Source organism: Salarias fasciatus, chromosome 23 (assembly GCF_902148845.1).
Source record: "Salarias fasciatus chromosome 23, fSalaFa1.1, whole genome shotgun sequence".
Classification (NCBI taxonomy): domain Eukaryota; kingdom Metazoa; phylum Chordata; class Actinopteri; order Blenniiformes; family Blenniidae; genus Salarias; species Salarias fasciatus.
Window position 1 is genome coordinate 8,317,492 of NC_043766.1, and position 23,375 is coordinate 8,340,866.

General features: G+C 40.2%; 1 protein-coding gene across 1 annotated transcript in view; it reads right to left on the bottom strand.

Moving 5' to 3' along the window:
- Positions 1 to 23,375, bottom strand: part of LOC115381771 (adhesion G-protein coupled receptor D2-like) — a 77,620-nt gene that overhangs the window by 3,481 nt on the left and 50,764 nt on the right. Inside the window, exon 18 of the mRNA XM_030083366.1 lies at positions 14,480 to 14,562. Coding sequence (XP_029939226.1) covers positions 14,480 to 14,562 — 83 coding nt within the window. The remainder of the gene's footprint in view (positions 1 to 14,479; positions 14,563 to 23,375) is intronic.

A 23,375-nucleotide genomic window follows, 5' to 3' on the forward strand; every position in this document is an offset into this window, starting at 1 on the left:
GTCATTGTCACACCTAAATTCTGTGACTTTTTACAAAACGCAAAAATCATAGGACTGTTTCTCACCTACCTGAACATGCATGTCTTGTTAGCTTAAGACACTATTAAAAAAAAAGAATGCTAGGGCTGTTTCATTTTTTAAAATCTTATATTTTGAATTGTAATAATACACACAAGGAAAACTAATTTGCAGGTGTGTGAACTCCCACAGCAGCTCATTAACGTGCCCCGATCACCAAGTTCCACAGGAGTATGAAGGTAAAATGTTTCATAACTTCAACTGGCAATGTTTTACAAAATTATACAGTCCTTCTTCTTTTCAATAATTAATTTTTCTTTTTCATACTATTTTTCAAAATGGATTAGGACAAGCGGACAAGTCACCCCTCCGTCACAGGACTAACTCAGAAAACACAATCAAAAGTCAGCAAACATTTTTGGAACATTGAAGAATCAATAATATCTAGACAGAAACTCACTTAGGTGCAGGGAAAACATGGCAAACTCTGAACAGACAGACGTTGCTTCTGTGTCGATGCTCCAACTGTTGCTCTGAAGGAATACTCAGTCGCCACTGCCACATTCCTGCCTCTCTGTCAAACAATAATGTCAATTCCACTTAGATGTATACTCAAAAGTAAAGCATTATTTGAGTCAACATTCTGTTTGGTTTGAGGGATTTTCAGTCTCAAATATGTGGACTCAAAACTGACCAAACAGCAACCAGAAGAAGAAGACATTATACAAGGCCTTAGGGTAAATGTCTGGCATTCAAATGAGAAGGAGCTTGGTTTTAGTTTAACAAACACTCATGAAATTAACTTTGCTGGCATTTTATTTAAATGTTTACTTAAATATTGGAAGTCTTTTCAGCTCAACACTTTAAATACACTCCAAAATTATTAGGAGAAAAAATATTTCACTAAAGGAGAAGGAGGCTAAGAAGACACGGCGAAACTTCAGAGAGGCAATTAGCCTACGATTTAATCGCTTACACCAGAGAGCGACTGGGGGACCCATTGTTTGGCGGCCTGATGGACAAACTTTAAAAATGTAAAGATCAAATTAATAGGCAAGCATTGTTAATGGGAACACTCACAATTATTATGCAAAAGCTTCACTGTGGCATGCAAAACAAATACACTAAGGTTTGGAGATGGAATAGTTCGAAGGCCGCTGCCGTTTCATTTCAAAACATGCATTATACATCATTGTGCATAAAGAGGAAGCCTACAGCATTATGATGTTTCTTCCACGATGATTATCCTTTATTAGTCATTAAAAAGAGATCGAGAGAGAGAGAAAAAAATACAACTTTTAAGCACCTGAACCTCGCTGCCAGCATTCCATTAATTGCCTGCACAATGGGGAGAGCCTTTGGAGATTTTTCAATTTCAAAAAATGAGGAGCATGCATTCAGTCGTGCTCATGTTATACCGGCACTTAAATCCTACAGAGCTCACATAAAAAAGGACTCAAGGTTGCATCCGATTGAAAGCCTCCAACTACAGCCACTTTAGAAATCCATTTAGCAAGCGGGGGGTTAGAACATCTAATTCAAACAGAGTCACCCTGTTAAAACGGTTGCACCAATGTCTTTTAAAAACACACACATTTCCAAGCACACACTTTTTTTTTTCCCATGTTCGCTTGGCTCCATTGTAAGAAAGATGAACCTGGCAAGACACAAAGAATTAATCTTGCCAGACCTCAGCCAAGTGGCGAAGGTGAATGCTCGTCAATGACTGCATGTGAAAACTTGACCTTTGCTTCAACATTATCAAAAAGAGTGCTCTATGGGAGCAACAAAAAGAGGTATGAGGCAACTATAATAACATGACGACCGGAAAATCTAACACTGTTCATCATATGCAAAATCCTGGGTAGAAAAGATTGGTTTCCTCCAGGAAAAAAGGTCAGATAAATAAGCTTTTTTTGAGTGTGACCTCAGGCATTTCTTGAAAGCTGAGACAAAAATAATTTTCAAATGTGGAAATAAATGAAGATTCTATTGCAGTAGAAACATCTGTGATATTTTTGGTGCCCCGTGAATCACTGAAATTTGCTCTCCTACTGTTGAGAATAATTGAGCTACTATTTGTCAAAGTAATTAACATTATTAATGTTACATTCATCCTGGCTGGCTTTTATTGCCTCCTATTACCAGACGACTGAACCAGTCTGAAAAAGCCTCAAGCATTAAATTGTCAGAATGAAAGGTGGTTTTAACTCATTAAAGGACACTCAACAAAATACTTAAATTAAAAAATGTGTGAATAAACACCCTATGTTTTCATTAAAAAAAACAAAAACAAATGACACTTGACGATAAACTGAGCATAATTCACCATTTCCAGCATAGAAATGCTATTAATATGTGTCTTGATGGGATTTTATGTCTTTTAAAAAGGCCACACTATTAAAGCACGTAACCCTCAGTATGACCTTTGAGAAGCTTGGGGCACTTTTTTTGTATTTAACTTTTATATTTTCAATTTAAATATATCAGTAAGGTGCAGTAACTGTAGGGAAATCAAGCTTCACCAAGGGCAAAGTGACAAAACCAAAGCTGTAGAACCTCTTATCGTTAAGCAGAACAATTGAATAATTTCTCCTCAAATTTAAGAAATGTTTGAGTTATTAAATATGGCTATTTATTAAATACATACAGATGAAGAGTTAGGAATGTATGTTAGGAGGCACTACCTACATTTATTTTATTTTTCAATCCAAAAATGATAAATCCCTGAGCGTACCGCACTGAACACCTGTGTCAAAAGCCAAAGGTTCAGCTTCTGCTCAGTGTGTGTGTCACTACATACCACTGAAAACACGCACAGATGGATGCTGAAAGTATTTCTGCACATGTCTCTACACATACATCTGCAGGTCTGTTGGTGAGATCAATAACAAAACCCTTAAGAGGCCTGAATAAAGAAGAAACTTTCCTTTCGTCTTTCCCTCCCTCCGTGCATCTCCTCTTTCCTTCTCAGTTTCAGAGCGAAGCGGACGATTGCTGGCAGGCCTTCAGATGCAAACAGCTGCTCTCAGACTGTCACTGTGATGGGAAACTGATTATTTAGTCTGCCAGCTCTCTCTTGAGACAGCAACAGTTTCAGTAAGCTACTGAGGACTCTTAAGAGGTTCAGTGTTTTGCCAGAGGCAGCAGCAACACTGCAGTGCATCTCCTATAAATTAACTTCACAGAGTTCAATAGAACAATAAAAAAGAGAGTTTTGACAAAAAGGGAATATTCCCAGTGTACAACCACTTTGTATTTGTTAAGAAGTGGATCTGTTTCAGAAGTCAGGAGTCAAATGTAAAAGAGAAGAGGCTGCATCACATAACCTGGAGGTTGGAGTATGTCAATCAGTTGTGGTGAGATAGCTAACCAGTCAAGTGCTCTTTGTTTCATGGTCAGAAGGTTAACAAGAACAAGTCAAGGGTGAACAAGCTTCATGTTTGCTGGACTGCTGCTGGAAGAACTAAGACTTGGTTCGTGTTAGTGCCTGTGACCTTCACACACAACGTTCAACACCACGACACTGGAATGGTTGCATTGGCTGAATGTTTTAGACAATAGTAATAAAGCAATCCATTGGCCATTTTGGTTGATTGCTGCATTTGAATCATTACGCCTTTCTTTCACAATTTGCCAAGAAAAAACAAGTTTTTTTTTTTTAAATACTGAGTACCTCAACCAGCTAAATGTGCTTTTTTTTCCCAGTTTGTCTGTTGCACTCAGTAATGAACCAGCAGCAAGTGGGACAAAGATCAGCAATTAGCTGATTCCAGCCTGCTAGAAAATTTCTTTAGAGGAAAGAGACAAATTAAAAAGAAAAGCAGCATTCAGAGATGCCCTTAGGTTCAATATGAGCACATCCTAAACACCACACACACACACACACACACACACACACACACACACACACACACACACACACACACACACACACACACACACACACACACACCACACACACACACACCACACAGTTTCCTGAGCATGTGAAAACATACGATATTTGTTAAGGCTTTAGTTGTGGCCTAAATTGTTACTCTTAGTCTTTCAGTCGTTGCTGCTGCTCATTTCTTTCTGGCGAGAAGCCACTGCCTGGCATGAAGATCTCCAGTCTCCCCAACTGTTGAGTGATACGCACCTCCTTATGTCAAAAAGTCACTTTAAATCTTTAAAATCACTTCAAGCTACAGTACATGATCCCTCAAAAGTCAGGGGAAGAGTGTCAAGACAGTGCATTTGTCATGCATGAACACCATTTTACTGCTGCCTATAAAATAAGTGAGGAAGTTAAGAGGAGAAGGACAACAAAATTGGATGGGTTAGACAAATCACTGCAAAGGTGCCCTTGTGCCAAGCATTTAAACACCTTTGGTGAAATGAAGACACCCAGACACTGAGTGTGTACGCACGGAGGTAGAAACAAATATCTACCTTGGAGTTAAACTCAATAGTTCTGAGATGAATGCTGAAAAACATACAACTAAGTATTGGAAAATAATATATATTCAAATAAAAGGAAGTGACCTGGAATTCTCTATCCAATTGAGATTTTCCTCACAGTAATAATAAAAACACATTTTTTAAATAGAAGTAGCAGTAACAAAATCATACAACCATATATGGGTCTGTTGTTGAGACCGTGGTAAGACTGACAGCAAGTGGGCAGTCTTTCTTTTGGACATCATGTGAACTGGCATTTGACAGGGGCTTTCTCTGGGAGCGTATCAGAGCCTAACGGTGTATATCAAGCTCAGAGTCTAATATGAGGTGAGTGATATAAGATGAGGTGAGGCTGTGTGGAGCCTGAGGCTGTGAACACCAAAGCACAGGGCAGCGGTCAGATCAATACCAGCTCTGCCACTGATGCGCGGGTGTGAGATGGTAGACAGCGGACAGATAATACTTCCAGATGAACCCACGCTGGACATCTAGGAACACACAGTTGATGCAGCATGAGCATGAGGGGGCGTTTCTGTTTTGAATGTGTCCTTTTAACAACACAATTCTTCTTCAGTATTTATAATATTTGGGCTATGATATAAGCAATGTTTAATGATCATTTAATCAGCAAATCAATTAACAATCTTTTTAAGCAACAAAATATTAATTGAAGAGTGCAGAAGTTGGCATTGTGTTGTGCACTGGGCTGCTTCTGCAAGTACAAAGCAAATAAACCTCGATTTCAATACAGTGTCACAAAGACTACTATTGGATAGCGAGGTTAAACTATATATTAACACATTTACCATAACATTTCCCACTACCAGTGAAAGCACATGTGAAAACCAAAAAGTAAACACATGTAAATGTGACAGCTTGAAGTTTGTCAAGTACTTTTAGTCTTCCATGGGGATGACAGACACAAACAGAGCAGCCAAATAAGAAACAGACGTTCACAACTGATAAAAATGTCAGTAGAAATTTGTAAAAACTCATTATTAATGGATGCCCCAGCCAGGCAGGGAGCATCTTCAATGAGTCCGGAGTGCCGAGCATGCTTTCTCATCTCCAAACCGAGGAGCCATCTTAATGACTGCGCCCGGAGACCTATGGGTCTCCGTCAGCTCCCCACCCTAGCCATCCACCCGTTTCCCCCCAACCCACCCATCGGACCCCCCTTGTTAAACCCATCAAGGCTCCCAACCACAGCGTTCTGTGCAGAGGGGGAACATGAGCTCTTAAATTAAACATTGACAGCAGCGGCCGCTGCCTGTTTTAGGCAAATCAGCAGAAAATGAAACAAACTGTGCTCCTCAGGAAGATCCATGTGTGTGCAATTGAGACATTTTTGAGGGGTGGGTGTTCGCGGGCATGTGTGGGTCTTATGGAAAGCAGAAATCACAAATGGTGTCATAAGAGCATGTTTGCTTAGAGAATATTGTCCCTTTTGTGTGTATAAAAGAAGAAAACTATAACCCGACAACCAAAACTTAAAAAGTCACATTCTTTCTAACAAACCAAAAAATAGGCCTGTGTGATGTGATTAATGTCTTGTCAAAAGAGTATCCACCCATCTGCCCATGCATTTATTCATTCATTTTCTACTCCCACACCATCCAGAGGAGGGTCAGTTGGGCCCATACCAGCAAAAAACGGTGATCTGTGCAGGGAACACCCCGGTCAGGTTGCGAGACCGTCACATTGCTAACACAGAAAGATGATATCCCCGCAATAAGATTCACATAGACATAAAGTTTGAGTCATAATGTGACCAGAAAATCAGGAGTACTCAAAAATAATCCAGATTCAGGGAAACCGGCAGGTTCAAACAAGGGTACCTTTGTGCCTTTGATACAAATAAGCTGCACACTGTAAAAAATATGCACACCTCTTGACAGATATTTTGTTTAATGTATTGACACTGGGCTCCATACATCCTGCATCGTTAGGACTATGGGGAGTGAGACTGTGAATGAGGTAGGGACCACTATACCCCTCTCCTGACCTGCATTCAGACATAAACAGGAAAATGCTTTGAGGAAGGAAGTCATATTTTTTACAGCAGTGCCCTGTGATGAGGACAGGAGTGTGTGAGGAATGCATTTCCAATATGTGTATGAGACTTGCTCTACATATGTGATGTCTGCAAAGTGCCAGGCAGTGTCAATCACAAGCTGAAAGAAACGACAAGCCCGCCAGAGTGAGGGTAGCGTTTCTGTTTTGAATGAGACAAGTGGTCATTGCCTTTTCCTGCCACCATTAAAAAGGCCCTTTCCTGCACAATCCACAGATAAACCTTTGTCTCTTTGTTTTTATTCTTGGATGAAGATCAAGGCACCAGATCCAGACACAGGGCCTGTGATCTGTCGGGGCACCGAGATTTATAGGGCACTTGCTTCCTCTGATACTCATCACATCTGCAAGTCACAGCGATAAATCAGATTGGTGCACTGCACAGAATACCATACATACGCCGGACATACAGCAACACACTCTTATTTGTGGAGCTAAGGTGTTAAATCAAATAAACAAACAAATCTAAACTCGACTTTTCTAGATGTCTTCAAACCTATTTGTCAGAGAGCACTCATTTCCTGCCAAGCTCTAAAGACATATCTGCAAAAACACTATAAAGATGTATATTTAATCAATGTGTTTGCATGCCAAAAGACACGCTGACCTGTACTTTGTGAGGGAGGTAGAGCATGGTGGTGGGGGAGGCAGGCCAGAGCCCTACAGGAAGTGATTTAATGTCCAAAAAGACATGCACTTGTTTTTGCTCTGTCTCTTTCCTGTTGTGTTCTGATAGGGACTTCCTCACTCTATTGGGGGTGGACACAATGTCATCCGTCCTTCTGTCCATCCATCCATTCATTCACCGCCCCCCCCCCCCCCCCCCCACCCCCCTCCCCCGCTCATGTAAATGTTAAACGCTATAGCCATCCCTATAACACAAATCACTAAACTCCATCAACATCTGTGTGAATACTTTCAAAGCTGGTGTGCACAAATACACAAATACTACTGGGAAGGTAAAAGGTCAGATTCTAGGTGAGATGAGACAAGGATAAAGGATTTATCTGTCTAACAGTGTGTGTACTGGTGTCTGTGAACATTTGAGCAGTAACCTGTGTGTGCACTATGCATGGGTCTGGAGACCAGAGGTCTTAACCCCAGCTGTGGTAACACCAGGATGATCTCTTCCTGTCTGCCCCAGTATCTCTATGACCAACTCCCTTCCTTCCCGCTAAAACACACAGACATACAAGCACACACACACACACACACACACACACACACACACACACACACACACACACACCAGCGTTAACACACTTATGAGCATCCTTTCAAAGGCAGCATACCTCTCGATAACCGTCCTCAAAACCTGAACTTACTGTAGTTTTCATTGTTTTTTGTGTGCATTTCAGGGACTGTATACAAATTGTATACAATACAAATGAATCCTACCAAACTAAACATAAAAAAATATTAAGAAAATACTTCCAATCCTTTATTGGATACTATTTTATTCTTTATACCTTTCCACCATATTGAAATGTTTCTTTAAACTTGAGTCTGGTATAATGATACTCTGCTCCTCAGCGGTAACACTGGGCACAAAACCTAGCAATTATGGATCCACAAACCAATAACATAAGTTAACATTTTTTTCATGTACACTCAGAGTTTGCAGAACGATGACTGCACAAATAAACAGCCTTGTCTTGCATTTAATGATCTATGAAGTGAGATGAAATGAAGGGTTTTTTTTTTTTTTTCCTTTTAGGTACCAGTGTATAACTTCAATCAAACAGTTTGGGTTTGTTTTGATTTAGCTGAAATCCTTTAAGAAAAAAAAAACAAGGCACACAGTGTTGATAATGGCAGAATCAAATCCTGCAACCTTACATGATGCAATGCAAACCAGCCCACCAAACTGAGACAGATTGGTGAAATACACAGATTTTTTCTGCATAATTTAAAGCTCAATTAATGCTGTGATGAGTGTAACCAACAAAGAGTTGGAATGCAACAAAGGTCAAAAAGTGCATTTGCAGACAGCTTGAACTTTTTCACCATCATTCCTGACTTTGTTGAGGCATACAGTACATTTGAAGAGGACTTCAGTTCAGTATTTATCGACTCCATCATGTGGGCACATTCTCTATGCTACACTTTCAACACTGACCAAAGCGCCTCATGTCACAGCGCTGATCTGCTCTCTGTTGAGAGATTTAAAACTGACTATCACATGTACACATGGCCCACCCACCATTCGTTATCTTACTCATTCACCCCATCCACTTCCACACTTGCGTGGCGTTAGTCACTCATGCACAGTCATAGAGGGACATGGGCACACACATCTAAGTACAGATGGAGGAAGTAAGCCTAGCGCTGCCTGTGTCTGCTAAGGATGTGAGGTGCAGTGATGGCACATTAACGAGAGGACCCATGACAGCAGTACGCATCGGCCTCACTGAAAAAAACATGCGGCCAGTTTTTTTTTAATTCAATGAGGATTGTTTAGCTGAAACAATGGCCCTTGGCCCCACTGAGGGTAAGGAAAGGGTGAGAAAGGTGAGTTTGTCAATGGTAGCCGACCAGTGTTTTTGTGTTTTAGGCTAAGGATGATCCCGTGGGTTCGGTGGGGTCGTGGATCCGACATATCACTGTGGTACAGCGGCATCCGCTGTTTTTCAGGTAACAAATAGACTGACAATGCCTGGTCTAAAAGGGAAATACAGCCAGACATGCTCACTGTGGAGCTATAATGCAGGAGCAATACGGCTCATATCTGCGTATATTTTGAGAACATCATGTTTTGGGCGAGCCTTTCTAAAATGACGCAGACCAAGTTTGTTTGAGTTGTGTTACAACAGAGGCTGCAGTGGGCTTGTCTTGTTAATGCTCGAGCACTCCCTGGGGAGTTTGTGTAACAACCTGCTTTACTTTCCAAACCAAAACAACAGTATTTTAAACATATGAATGCATAGATTCTCTTTAATGTACGGTACATATAAGATTTGTGAATCAACACTAACAGAAAATTGGTAAATGACACAGACAAGTTTTTTTTTTTTTTTTTGACGCAGATTTAAAAACTAAACACTGAGAAAACTGTGTGGCCTGTGTGAGCATTTTTCTCACTGCTGATTTGAATTCCTCACAGTCCATTTGGTCTATGCTAATGGAGTCTACTCATGCAGAGCAGCAGGTCTTAATGAAAAACCTTTGGCTGGTGATCAGTGCTATTGATCAGCCTGAGCCCAAGCTTTAAGAAGGGCTAATTGATCAATCACCACAGGTTGCTTCGGATTAATGGAACATGACTAGTGCCCCCTGAAGGCACCTCTCATGGAGAGAGAGAGAGAGAGAGAGAGAGAGAGAGAGAGAGAGAGAGAGAGAGAGAGAGAGAGTGAGTAGGTATGTGTGAACTGCAATCACTCAGAATGCATTTAATTATATCGACTTTTAAGAAATTGTGGGAAGAATATGAAATTGTCCTTCTCAAGAAAACCACATCAAATGATTAGAGTAATGCTAATAGTTAATAGAATCCGACAACTTTAACTCTCTTTCGTCAACGCTCCACTGTCTGTTAAATTTACTAACAGAGGGGAAAAGACACTTTGAAAGAGAGGAATTTTGCACAGAAGCACACCTCTCAAGGTGAAAAAGATTATTTGAGAAGTTACTGTAACAGCTCTTACTGATGCCATAACACAGCATCCACAGGCTGCTCCATATCCAAATATTACAAATTAACGCTGTTATTGTTTTTCTAATGTACATTCACTGAAATGCGAGCTCACTATCTGTTTTAGTTTTAAATAAGCAACAATTTATTCATGTGGATAAATGTATAAGACTAGTGACATTGCGTTACTTTTATTGACTCATTTTTTAATATTGTGTTAGTCTATGACTACACTAAAAGAGGGGGAAATTCACTATTTTCATACTGATTATCTAACTGTTGCATTGAGAAATCTATTGTCTACTTTTGGCTGTAGATGTGGTTTGATATTAGGGCTCATCTGCCTTGTAAAAACACAATGTTTTACTTTGAATTTATCTTGTCCTCATGTAAAATGTGGTCTTGACTGAAGTTTTGTCGGCTTGCATTTGTTCTATCTGCGCTTCTAAGCAAACTCCGAAAACAATAAGGCATGGAATATAGAAAAATTCACATTTACCAACGGTGTCTAGTAATATGTAAATATTGCATGTGTATGAATCATTCACCTTTTACAGCTGCTACGAATACAGCACTGACTTTCTCCACTTCTGATACAATAAAAACTAAATGTCTACTGGTTACAGCATACATATACATGTGTATGTATGTATGTATGTATATATATATATATATATATATATATATATATATATATATATATATATATATATATATATATATATATATATATATATATTTACACACACACACATAATAAAACGTCACAGTGAAGACTGTCCACAAGAAACTTTCACGGGTCTCTGAGGACTGCTGCATACCTTTAAGTGAAACCCTTTGGGGTCACATGCTGGGTTCAGATACTGGAAATACTTTAACAGGAATAAAATATTTCTTGGACAAGCAAGTAGTTACACAAAAACTGTAGAAAACAAACAAAAAAAAAACTAACTAAAAAAATAAATATCTGAAACCCCTGAAACGCCTTCATTTAACCCTTGAGTAGATTTTTATCCTGAAGCTGACAGAAATGACACCCTGTCAGGAAGGAATCAAACACAGGTCAAAACAGGAAGCCACACACACACACACACACACACACACACACACACACACACACACACACACACACACACACACACACACAAATCCTACATGGAGACACTACAGGTTAGTCAGTCTGTCAGCTATTCAATGGAAGGGTTTTAGTGTGTGTGTGTGTGTGTGTGTGTGTGTGTGTGTGTGTGTGTGTGTGTGTGTGTGTGTGTGTGTGTGTGTGTGGTGGACTGGAGGTTCCAGCTGGCCTGTCATGGGACTCTCAATCGCGTGTGAATGGTACTCAGAGGGAGCCAGCGGATCCAACACTAAAACACTCAGCAGGATGAAAAGGTCACCTGGGGTGATTTCTGCTGGGCACAGTCAGAAATACAATTGATTGCACGAGTGTGTGCGCTTGTTCAAAATTTGGATTTAAATGTTAAAAAACACTGCAGCATGGATTTGTTTTTTTCCACTAACAAAATATGCAGGGAAACGAATGACAGTTTCAAAGCATTCATAAACTTCAGCAACTGGAAGACAATTTAAAATTATTGGCCTTTGTGTTACTTTCTAGTTAAGAAAGTCTGCTTTTACGGCTGGTATTAACAAGTTTTCTGAAATGCATTTACTCAGGATGTACACTGACAAGATATGATAAATTGGTAAATTGAAACCAACACAAAAAACTCAATTCCTCCCTCTAAAAACTGTCATCTGCTCTTTTTGTCTCTCTTTCACACAAAGCACACCACAACTCAACTGAGGCTCCAAAAATCTGGAGCTGAAACCAGATTTCATTCATAAAACTTTGACTTCCCAAAATAACATTCCAATTTCATTTCATTTCATTTCCAGGAGGGCTGAAAACACTGACTGCAATTTAACAAAATGAATAGCAACTTTTATCCAAAACAGCTGAAAACAATTGCTACACGTAATAGCACTTTGTGTTTATAGTGCAAGAACAACACAACCTGTCAAAGAAAATCTCCACTGCCAACAACCAAAATACCGAGCACAAAGCTTCTGACTCCATCCTGTGGCGCAGCCGGTGAACCAACCTGACGACGCTCGCGCCAACCTTGACCAGCTAACCAGCCACACATACACAGCTCACACCCTCCCGAACCGACTCCCACATTTCATGGAATGGGACCACACTTCCACCCAATAACCTCTGGTGTGAACTTAATTGTGTATACTCAGGTATTGAGTTTCGGACCATGCCTGGTTCTCATAACGCTCAAAGAGAAACAGACGCTGTGAACTTGACAATGAGTACGCAAACGAGAGCGAGAGAGAGAGAGAGAGAGAGGAGAGAGAGAGAGAGGAGAGAGAGAGAGAGAGAGAGCGAGTGAGAGAAAGAGAGAGCGAGAGAGAGATAGAGGGGTATGCAGACCACCCAACGGCTGTGAAGAAAAACAAAGCTGGGTGGAGGCGAAATCAGCTTCTATCAGTTTGGAAGGGGGACGTGTGAGAGTTGTTGTGTGGTAGCACTTGGCTAAGAGTGACAGGAGACAGAGTGCGGGGAAGTCGATTGATTTTTCCAGTCACTGTTATTTAAGTGTTATTTATCCTCGCAGATTTATACTGCCACAGGCGTCTTGTTAATATTCACAATTAGCACATTGAAATTAAGTCAAAACCAATTTGTAAAGTTTAAGTATTTTGTGTTTTGCTTCCCGCATGGTTTTGTTTTATTGTCCTTGGCTAAAATGGAGTTGAGGTTATATATTAGAACGTGTTTTCAATGATGGACTGACATTCATCCTGCTTTCATGTGGGGAAAAAAAAAAAACAAAAAGCTTCAGAAGATGAAGTAATTAACACTTTCACCTGTGCTTAAAATATTTATTCATTTTCTTTTGAACGCAGTACTTAACCCCTCGAAAGTGAGACTCTAAAGAACGACGCATGCTAAGTTGATTATGAGCAGGCATCGACTGTGTACACACAGCACCTTTCTTATGTATATTTAACAAAGCACTCAGTCAGTTTGATGACATTTTCAGGTTTATTCACTGGTAATATAATCTAAGTCTCAGGGTTAAGATACGAAACACTTTAAATTTATAATAATTCACTGGAAAAGAGAAGGCGTAGTAATGGCTGGTGGCCACCAGGGGGAAGAGGACGTGGAAGGATCCTGATGGAGGAAGAAGTGGAGTTTTCATTTATTTCACTGCAGAAGCAGTCAGTCATACCTCGCTGGGCATGTGTGAGGGTGGGTGAGAGTTGAAAAAGGGAAAAGAACCTCGACAAGGCCATGAAATCTTCTCCTTTGTTCTTTTTTTCTGTTTTCTTTTTTTTGTAGTAAAGCTCCTATAATACAGTTCACCATGTCCAAGAATTTCAAGTAAGATATTAAAGAAATGAAACAGTTTAGAATGTAACTAAAAGTGGCGTGACATTTTCTTTTTTAAATAATTCTCAAATATTCATATGGCTCTAACAATCCATCTCAGGGATCTCAAAATGACTGTAGCGTGGGAGACCTAAGCTTCATCCATACTGTAGAGAACTAAAAGTTTGTCTTTCGACGGAATCTATTGTAAATAAAGGATTAAGAACTGTACAACAACGTTTTGCTGAAGGCATAGTTAAAGCCTGTTTAAAGTTAATGACACAAAAACCTTGATAAATTGATTATTTTTTCATATATTTACTAAAGCATTGATAGTATGAAAATGAGTACAGTCCAATTAAAAATATTTGGACAGTTGCCCTTTTTTCCCTCCTTGGGCACATACAATTACAGTGGATATCATATTAAAGTTTCAAGTCATTTTTATATGAGTGGGTTTTTGTCAATATGAAAGCACAGTTCATTAGACCAAAGGAGTTCTTCTCTTTTTTTTTTCTTTTTGCCATATTGGTAAAAAAAACTGCAAATTTCTGAAAAGGTTTGATTCTTACCTGTCTCTCTCTTTTTATTTTTTTCCTGGCTCTTTTTTAAACGAAGAATAAGTCGCTCCGTTGAAGGGACTCATGGTGTGTCAGATAGTTTTTGGTTCTATCAGTTTATAAATATAGTTTTTTTCCAATATAATATGAATCAGAGTTAACTGCTTAACAGTTTGCCCGGCAGGAATGGTTCCTGTAAAGGTTTGTACAGTAATGACTAAGCTGACATCTGCTTCTCTGCAAGAGTCAAAGATCAAATTCTGCTGTCCAGCCGATGAACTTCCTGGTTATCCAGAATAAATTGTCCCGCAGGCATTCATACATTTCGCTATGCATACTGTGTATGTGTGTGTTTGAAAAAGCAGTTACCTCTCTCTCCACTTGAGTGTGACTGAGGGTTTGGCACCGGGGATTTTCAGATCTCTCTGGAACATCAAAACTGGACAGCTGACCTGAAGACAAAATCACACACCAAGACACACACACACACACACACACACACACACACACACACACACACACACACACACACACACACCATTACAATTAGCAGTATCCTTAAGCCATTCATTCCAGGAATCGTTGCGAGTTCAGGCACTCAGTCAATTCTTTCATTTGAGCGCAAATCATATAATCACAGAGGCCATTTCTTGAGATCACTCTGAAAGGCTTAATAACTGCCGACAGACATCAGTGTTACAGCTCGACAATCAACAACACGACATCTCTTCTTGAAAAACTGCTGTGCGTCACTTCATCACTCTGTTCATGACCTGAACAAATCATTAATCCTCACCCACATAAAGTTAGTTGATAAAAGTTTTTTCGTTAATATGAACTTCTATATCAGTTGCTCTTTTATACTATTTTATACTATTTAACAACATGCAATATTATGATGTGCACCTTTTTTCCAATACTCACAGTAGTTTGGAATCCATTTTAGTCATGCTTTGTGTTATGTTAGTCACTGATAATGAGTAATCATAGCAAATTATTTTAAAACTGAAAGGACTGCTTCGCTATTCGTGTGAAACTAACCTGGGAGGCCAATGTTTCAACATCTATTTAACATCTATTTTAATAATAAAATGGCATTGTTCAGTTAAAATATGATCAGTCACTTTACTGGTTCCTGAAAGTGATTGATTTATAGACAAAACACAGTGAGGAGCTATATAACACAAACAGTTGACGAAACTACACAAATATGTGTACTAACAGTACGAACTACCAAAGAACATTGAAAAGAAATCAATACGTCCGGATGAGATGGAGTCATTTCGGAAACGGAGTTTCAGTGATTAAGTCATGACACAGTTGTTTTCTTCCAGAGAGCAGAATTGTATAATTCTGCATCAACAAGACTTATACTGATACAGACGCATCCACTACTACAAAGTTGGCAAAACAAAGTCCATCACATTACATTAACATTGTAATGTGATTATTTCAAAAACTGCCAATAACCTGGACCCAATAGATCCAATGATACTATTCTGACTAGTCTAAATTCTGATGACAAGTATTGAACTGAACTGAACTGAACTGAACCAGACCAGGACGGAATTGATAGGTGTTATCTGTACATGTTCTGGTGAAGAAACTTGTCCTTTACATTATTCATAGCAACAGCAAGTCCGACAATCTGTATGTTAAACATGGAAGTTACACAGATATATGGACACAATCTTGGTAGGTTTATCATTGCCGTGAAGCAATCTGCCTCATCTGTCGGTCTACCTGTCCGTCTCTCTCCTTCCCTTCAGGGCCTGTCATCACCGCTCTCCAGCAGGCCGCCCTGGCTGGATTAATCTCTCTGGTGACTGCTGATCTGAAGGTGGGATGGCCACCATCCACCAACAGCAAAACTAATTTCACTGTGTCACTCTGCGGTACTACGCCCACCATCCGGGCGCACACTCACACATGCGCTCATATTGCAGAATATCTTCATCTGTCTCTGTCTTATCTACATGGAAGAGGGCAGGAGGGCGGGTGGCGAGTCCGAAGGAGAAAGGTCAGCGCGCTGAGGGAGTTCATCACTCTGAGGTGTCAGAGCTGCTCTTCACGAGACCAGATGAAGAGGAGACGACGGAGAAGGCGGGGTGGGGGGAATCTGTTTTTCATGCTTGTCTGTTTATTGGTTATCAGCCAACGGTTTGTCAGGCCCTACACAACTGGCTGGCACATATTGAGTGCTTCATAATCATGTGTTCATATATTTCCTGTAATTGAATCTTAATTTTCACAAATGCTTCCCGCCTCCCCCTCACCACCACCACCACCACCACACACACACACACACACACACACACACACACACACACACACACACACACACACACACACACACACACACACACACACACACACACACACACACACACACACACACACACACACACACACACACACACACACACACACACACACACACACACAAATCTAAATTGGTGCCTAGAAAAAAAAAAACCCCTAAAAATGGCTTTTGTGAGATACCAAAATCTGTTGTCAAAAACACATTAAATCACTAACAAATGACACACACAATGCAGCCAATACACTTACTAGCGTCTGGCAAGAGGTAAACAGCTTTTAATAGCATCAAACCGACTGCAGTTTGTTTGGTACCATCTGTCCAATCTATTGTGTTTCTCTGTTACGGCTCTTTGGAAACCTATTGAGGGACAGCTGATGCGTGTGCTCTTACAAAGGTCCCAGCCAGGCCCTTGGGATCTTGGCATGCTGTGTACCATCTATCTCTTTTCCTTTTACTCGGTATGATTTTTCAAAAGTACTTTTTTTTTTTTCTTCTGCCATATTGCGGAGTAACAATCTGTCTTTTAAGATGTTCCAGTGGTGCTTGAAGTGGCAGTGACAATACAAGAAATTGTGTTCATTGTGTTCATATGTGCGTTTCTCAAGTGCCGATTCAATGCTCATAACCTGCAGTTTTAGGTGATATGTTCAAGTGAACACTGCAATCAGCTGTGGATCCGATGTTGCACAGTGTTAAAGGTTCCTGAACAACTGCTACTACAATTGTAGCTACAGTCAATGAGCTATAAAAAGAAATCATAAAATTCACTTGAAAGTATAAAATGTGCTATAATGGTTGAAAAAGATGGGGATAAAAATGGTGATTGTAACCCATGAGTGAATGTGCTGAAGATGAATTGAAGGGTGATTTTGATGGCGCAGTTCAGCAGAAAGGTGGTGTTGGAGGCTAACGGTGTGAACATTTATATAAAACCCAGACAAAGCTACTCTTAAACATTACTTCACTTAATAAGATACGGCAAAAGTTTGCAGAAAATATGAGAGAGACTATTGGTGCTTTCCTGAGAGGGTGAGGGGTACACTGGAGGTGAGGGGTGGGGGGGTGAACGCTGGGTTCAGGAAGTTTTCACTCGGTTTTTCCCACTGTGCCCCTGGCCTCTCCAACTTCCAGTCAGTTGCTGAAAGAAGCCAGACGCAGGCAAGATAATCACCACCTAATAAGAGGCTTTATTAAAAGCAGGCTGGTGGTCACATACTACAAGCTTGAAAGGCGTGCGCGTGCGTACGTGCACACGAATGCCAGTGAAGACATGAAGTTGGGGCAGGTGTAATTATGGTGCAAGATGACAAACTTCAGAAAGTGATCGCTCTCACTCTGTACACATGCATCCAAAAACCAACATAACCACAGCAGACAGACATCTCTTCTCTTTCTCCTGCGTTTAGTGCGATACCACCATCCTGGAAAAATGATAGCATGTGGCACGAGAATAAATAATGCCATAATAATATATCAGGTATCAATTCAGCAGTGGAGAACAAGATCCCCACATGGTTCTCTGTGCATGACTGTCTCTGTGTAAAAAATAAAAAGAAAAAGGGAGGTACTCTAATTTTGGAATCAAAATGCCAAATTCCACACTGATGGTGTACAAAAGTTGGTCTACATCACTCTAAATAACACATTTATAAATTCTAAAGTCAGAATTCACATTAGTATGAGTGACATTTTAGGCTTATTTAACACATAGGCATAAAAAGCCGTTTTTTTTTTTATTTCATTGCATCCCATGAAAACTTCAAAAATGACAGTTTTGGTTTAAAGTCTTTCACTGTTTATGGGACAGGACTGTGGTTTACACAAAAAAAAGTCGTTTACAGTTGTGTTTTTATGCTAAGCTCCATGATGTTTGTGCGTGACCCCACTAAGTGGTTGATTCATGGATTAATATCTTCACTGTGATCCATCAGGGGTTTTGCAAAGTGCTTCATTTTTACTATTAACACTGCATGAGAAAACATCTACGTGTATATTCATCATCTATGCAATGCTAAGAAATTTGATGGAGCAGCTATCATAAAAGGATGACTTTATGCAAAAAGCAGACGATTGCAGTCTGCAAGGCAAAAACAGAAAATCTTGCAAATGTTTCTTTCTACCTTTGTTTACTCTGTTCACTTGAAAATGTTAAGTAAAAATATGCATCAACACTTCACTAATCTCCACCGAGACATTGTGTGGCACCTTCTCTTTTTGAAGACTTTAATTTGCATATTGCTTTGCTCTCTCTTTGTCATATCTATCATATGATTTCCCACAATATATTTTGTTCACATTCTCTAAGTCCGGTCTTCTGTGTAGTTTTACCTTGTAGGCTTCTGCACGTATTTCACAGTGACACAGGACAAAGTATGCATATCATTCACATAATAATTTGCCTTAAATATGACATTTTGGGGAGCAAACACATCATTTCAGAAAAAAATAAAGAACTGTGTACAAACGTGGTTTTGCAGCACCGAGTGGACAAATGTCCTGATTATCAGTTTCTGCACATCCACCATCCGGCCAGAGCATCATGTGTGCCGTATGAACTGAGGCTGTCTGTGAAGGACAAGCAGGTGTGTGTGTCAAGGGAGTTTAAAACCCGCTGGGTGAGGGCATTAGGGTAGCTTCCATGGGCACAAGGCTTGACACACTGATCCCCAGGAACACAGACAGAGATTGTATGTGTGTGTGTGTGTGTGTGTGTGTGTGTGTGTGTGTGTGTGTGTATATATATATATATATATATATATATATATATATATATATATATATATATATATATATATATGTACACACACACACAAACACACACACATACACACGCTCTCTATCTCATCATTCAGACTTTCTTTCACACATAACACACACATTTGTCCCAATGTAAAGCTCTCCCCTGTGACTACACACCCAGTGTGTCCTGCTGTTACACCATCAGCAACATCAAAAAGGAGAATCTATATTCTCCCCTCTGTCTTTTTTTTTTTTTTTTCATTTGAATAACTACGAGCAGCAGCGGCGGCAGCTGCAGCTTCTCTCCCTGCTCCCGCTCAGTCGGGGTAAGGCAATAGGTTTAGCAGGCGAGGAGGCGCGGCAGATTTATGGTGGTGGATGTGACCTCTGGGGCCGTAACACGGTGATGGGTGAGTGGCTCTCAACGGTAAGCTACTGGCACTTGACAAAGTGCCCGAAGCAGAATGAATTTACTTCTCTTTTCCTCAATCATCAAGCAGCCACTGCCCTGACCCCCATCCTGACTGCTATAACAAGATCTCCCATCTCACAAGGGCCTGAAAAATTTACTGTCACATCTACTTTTCAATGAGCTCAAGTGAGCACTTCTTTCACCTTCAGCGGAGCAGGTGCTGGTGCAGAGGAGGGCTAACCTGCCCCGGCGTGTGTTTGTGTTTTATGTCTGGGACATGTGTGTGCGTGTGTGTGTGTGTGTGTGTGTGTGTGTGTGTGTGTGTGTGTGTGGGTGTCTGTGTGTAACAGAGAGAGAAACACAGAGACATAGATGGGCATACAGTATATGAAAATGTGTGTGGAAACTTTTGGAAGATGGTCAACTTGTTTCCTCACGCACCCAATAAAAATCTGAATGTCACAAATGGAAACAGTCACAACTTTCATGCAGTGTGTGCTAAATACAATATGAAGACACACACACACACACACACACACACGCACACGCACAAAACCACAGTATTGCCAGACAGGGACACAAAGGGCACAGCTATACGGGTGTCTGTAGACACCTCTGCCATTTATATTAGAAGTCAATCTACCTTATCACATCTCTTATACACACATACACATACGCAGACACACACACGCGCGCGCACACACACACACACACACACACACAGACACCAGACATTATGAGGTCTACGTGTTTGCCAGCTTTCATCAGCTTGATGGCAGTAGAGTTGGACTTAATGATCCTGATATTTTTTTTTTATATGCAGTCGATAAATCTTGGTGCACACATTTAAATTTCACCTTTCTTGCACCCTCGTTGCCGAGAGAAATGCAAAATGAATCCAGCAACAAAAACAAGTCTAAAACCGTACACTATGTTAGTGTTTCAGCTACGTAGAATATATGATATGTATTTCTGAAATTATTAGTTCAATGTTCATTTTGTGCCACAATTTTCACAATATTCAATTATTAATAACCAAACTCAGCAAGGTTAGTTCAGAAAAACACAGGAACGACTTTGTAGAGAAATGTAAGTGAAAGAGAGAACAGGCTTGAAGGAAAGTGAGAAAATAAGTCCTTAGGTCATCTTACTAGAGGGACAGGCGTTAACAGCAACAGAGTGAGTAAACTGAAATGACAGCGTAATGAAATGATGAAGAAATAAGCTACACAAAGACAGCAGTAACATATTTTATTGGGGCTAACGTGTTAAAAGTTTGGAAATGTTAATGGGAAAAATGAAAAGCTTCCAAAAATCCAGTCCAATCAAGTTGGCACTTGTTGTAGACTTTCAATGATCTGTTGCTGCCAAGGACAGCAACACTGTGCACAAAAGTACTTTAGCTCAAACTTATTTCAATTCTAAATAGCTGCTGCAGGAGCAAAATCACTGGCATCGCACTTAGTTTTTTTCCTTTATATTTTCAATTATTTTGGATCTTAATTTCTTGTACACAAAGTTGATATTTAATCTTCTCAGCATCACACAAATAAACTGATTTCTAGACAAAAAGAATATGCAATGCGGCTGGGAAAGGTTTCACTTTACAACTGCAAAATGATTAAATTGTTACTGATTGGATATTACAGTCAGTGTACCGATCCATATAATGTATATTAGACAAAGAAACTTGGTTACGCCAACAGTTCCTTTTATCAAGATGGGTCTTTAAAATGTCATAACTAATTCAACCTCTTTTCTTTTATGAGCCCACCCTCACCCAATGGGATAATGTTATCATCATGAGCCCATAAAAATCAATGATTAAACATGTGTAATTTTCCAGAGACAATGTATTAAAATTTATTGACGCCCCCCCCCCCCCTCCCTCTCTCTCAAACCATCGCATCAGCCCTCGAGCAGCAGGCGCTCGGCACGTTACAGCTGAAAATAAAGGAGGGCATTAAAAGCTATTCAATAAGCCACTGTAAAATTGATCAGGCTATAAAAGCTGCTATGTGCCTGCCGAGCCATTCCACCCTTTCTAAATGTGAGAGACTGTTGCGAAGTGAAGGAAGAGGTGCAGGAAGAGAAGTAAAGTGACAAAGACAATAAAAGGAAGAATATAAGACGGGAGGACGTGTGTCTGGGACGAAATAAGTGACGTAAACAGAAAGAGACCAGATCAAATACAGTTAAACAGTCACCATGAGAGTTATTCTACAAACTTTAAGCTTCCCGCCATGCTTACTTACCAACTTCTACTAAATGTGCTGCATGTAATTTGGCCCAGATGAAAGTTTTCTGGAAAGTTCCTTAACTCTGGTGTACCACAACACAGAGGAGCACACTTTCTAATAATGTCCTTCTTTTCAACTTGTTTCCTTTGGTAACTGAAATGAATATGATTAGTTTGAGGTACTTGGAATTGTGGTCTATATTTTGTTGTGTAAATAAAAATATAAAGAAGGTGCTAACCGCATATAATTCGAATCCTGTATGTAAAATCAAGTATTGGTAGTCTACATGTTATTCACAGCTGATCATTTTGGAGCTGAGTTTATGGAACAATTCAACTCTTACAATTAGGTCAGGTACTTGCTAAAGTGGTTTGTTTGAATGTTGACAGCTAAATATAATTACAAATCAAAATCTGAGCCTGCTGCTGAATAGTCAAAATCCACACACATCAAAAAAATTCATTGCAGCACAAAGGTCTGGCACTTGAGAAGATTTTAATTCTGCCTAAGAGAAAAGCAATTTCAGGTCTTTAAAAGTCAAGTGGAGCAAAATCGCTACAAATCCGTAAGTAAAAATAGAAAACGTATCTTTAAAGAAGTAAATTTCATCTCTCTCTCTCTCAAAAAAAAAAAAAAAAAACATGTACAGATTCAGCAAAAACAAAAATAAACTTGCCAACAATCCCTGAGGATTTAAACTTTCCTCATCCATATTAACAGTATTCCGCCTGGGCCTTTCAACCGCCATCCCCGACTTAGGAGAAATGAGAACATTTCCAGTGGCTACGAGTGGTGCTGTTGGCTCAATCAGTGGCAGTGGCTCGGCAAACTGCGTTTTTCTTTTAACTTTCAATTCTCCTAAGCATCCGTGCTTCACAGCCCCTAGGGCTATTGCCTTTCTCAATCTGTCCCTGGAGAGGCAGGAGTTATGGTCCCTGTCGATTGAGGAGAAAGGGATGTTATTCCCCTGTCACCTCCTGGTCGTGCCGCCATCCTCCCTGTCCTGATCTACGGCCTAAACCCCCCCACCTCACATCCCTTACTGCCTTCCTCTCTCCGTTTTTCCCCACTTTGCTTTGTCGTAAGCTGCCCGCTATGTCGTTGCCATGGGTTGTTGAGATGAGGATGATAGAAAAATTCTCCGGAGGAGGGGGTAGAGGTGCTGATATTCGTTCACAGGGGCTGTTGGGAGCTGAACGGTGGAAGTAGTAGTCAGCGCTTCAGCGCTACATTCAGAAATGTGCAGAAAAATGGTTTATTTACTGTGTATGGAAAAGCACTTGTGTAAACACATAAAAGAAAGAATGGAATATAGCTTATCAGACATGGTGATGCATTCTTCAGTTTAATAAAAGAATTCAATTTAACAATGTATTGATATTATTTAGGAAAAAAACATCTCTGTCCCCTCTTTGGTGGAGAAGTGGGGGTGGTGGGGGGTGATGTGGGGTGGGGGAAGTGAAAAACTATAAGACAGGCTGCCCGAGGGGAGCTGACCTGCCCCAGGGCGCGTGGTGCAGGTCCTTGAATGACACCCCTGATAGTGGAAGA